At 38.1% G+C, this 1,608-nt stretch overlaps 1 protein-coding gene across 1 annotated transcript in view; it reads left to right on the forward strand.

Annotated features, from left to right (window-relative positions):
* ntrk1 (neurotrophic tyrosine kinase, receptor, type 1) overlaps positions 1-1,608 on the forward strand; it is an 87,491-nt gene that overhangs the window by 56,764 nt on the left and 29,119 nt on the right. Inside the window, exon 13 of the mRNA XM_015401296.1 lies at positions 943-1,073. Coding sequence (XP_015256782.1) covers positions 943-1,073 — 131 coding nt within the window. The remainder of the gene's footprint in view (positions 1-942; positions 1,074-1,608) is intronic.

Below are 1,608 nucleotides of genomic sequence, written 5' to 3' on the forward strand. Positions count from 1 at the left end.
CGTTTTTGAGGAAGAAGAAGTAGTATTTTTTTTTTTTTTAAGACTTTAGCGACTCAGAAGCTGATCAAATATCGGGTTAAATATCGGTGGGATGGCCGATGTCCGATATTCAGTTTTAAGGCCGATACCAATAGGGGGCCGATTATATTGTGCATCCCTACTGTATATATATTGCTTATTCTTAATGCACCTTTTTCCTCCTTGTTTGCACCTTCTGTAACTTCTATGTGAAATATGTGACGAGTGAATTTCTCCGCTGTGAGATCAATAAAGCTCATCTAATCTAATCTAATCTAATCTCAACAGGCGTGTATCCCATTAGTCATGTGCAAAAAACCAATTTAATTTCAGATCGCCATACGCCTCAAAAAACACCAAAAAGTAAGTAATTAAATGCTTTTTTTCTACATGACTAAAGGGATACACGCAGGGTAGTTTAAAGTGTATTTTTCTGACAAAATTAAAGGGATAAACGGGTATTGGATATGCTGGTCTGACCAGGTAGGCTCATCTGACAGAACACCGCCGCTCCCCTCAGCTTTGTTGGATATAACATTTATTTTCATCATTTCAAGCATAAAAATGTTAGAAACAATCAAATACAAAGGAAATCAATAACGGTAGAAATGTTTCTTTAAAGCGTTTTATATTTACTGACAAAACCCATCAATGTAAACCGCATGGATGAAGTTTAAATGAAAGCGGTCTGGTAATGGAAAAATATTGATGTTAGCAGACATAAATATCCATAAATGAAGACATGAACTGATGTTTTACTAGGAAACTAAATTATTTAGGAGGATTGGTAAGTTTTAAAACGCTCAGACAGATCAGTGGCTGGCTTTACGAGAACGCAGCCCTTAGAAAAAAAGAGCTTGCTCTTGGATCAACAGATGTCAGCAACAGTTCCTTCACAGCTGTTTGTCTTTCTCATTGTGGCAGGTGTGCAGCACATTAAGCGGCAGGACATTGTGTTGAAATGGGAGCTCGGCGAAGGAGCGTTTGGCAAAGTCTACCTGGCAGAGTGTGCAAACCTCAGCCCCGACAGCGACAAGATGCTGGTTGCCATTAAGGTGAGGAAATCTCGCATCGTCTCCTACGTCGTTCGGAAGCAATTTAACAACTAATGTGCTCTAAACATTTGCAGCAGCAGTGAAAATGTCAGCTGTTAGTATGTGGTCTAAGCAGAGGAGTTTCCTGAGAAGAAAAGCTGTTTGTGGTAAACAGAACAAAAAGTTATTCCTGCTGCAACAAACTTCCAGTTCGTTTTTTTTGATACTACCTAATGACCCCTGTGGTGTCAGATGTACAAACAGCCTTTAAATAAGTTCTGCAAAAAATAAATTCAGTCACCTATTTGTTTTTATTTGATATTTTACTTTATAGGTTCATCAAACTGACCATTAGCTTTAAATTGGTGATCCTTAACTTTGTTGGATTTTTTCTGTGGAATAAATTATACAACACAGAGGCCCTTTAAGGTTAGCCTCTCTTCAAAACAGGAAGGAAGGTATAACACAGCATTAAAGGAATAGTACACCCAAAACATGATTAGCCTTCATTTTCTACTCACCCCCATGCTGAACAACACTCTGGAGTACTTTTTTG

This window comes from Cyprinodon variegatus, unplaced genomic scaffold, assembly GCF_000732505.1.
Source record: "Cyprinodon variegatus isolate N-32 unplaced genomic scaffold, C_variegatus-1.0 Scaffold0, whole genome shotgun sequence".
In the NCBI taxonomy this organism is placed as follows: Eukaryota; Metazoa; Chordata; class Actinopteri; order Cyprinodontiformes; family Cyprinodontidae; genus Cyprinodon; species Cyprinodon variegatus.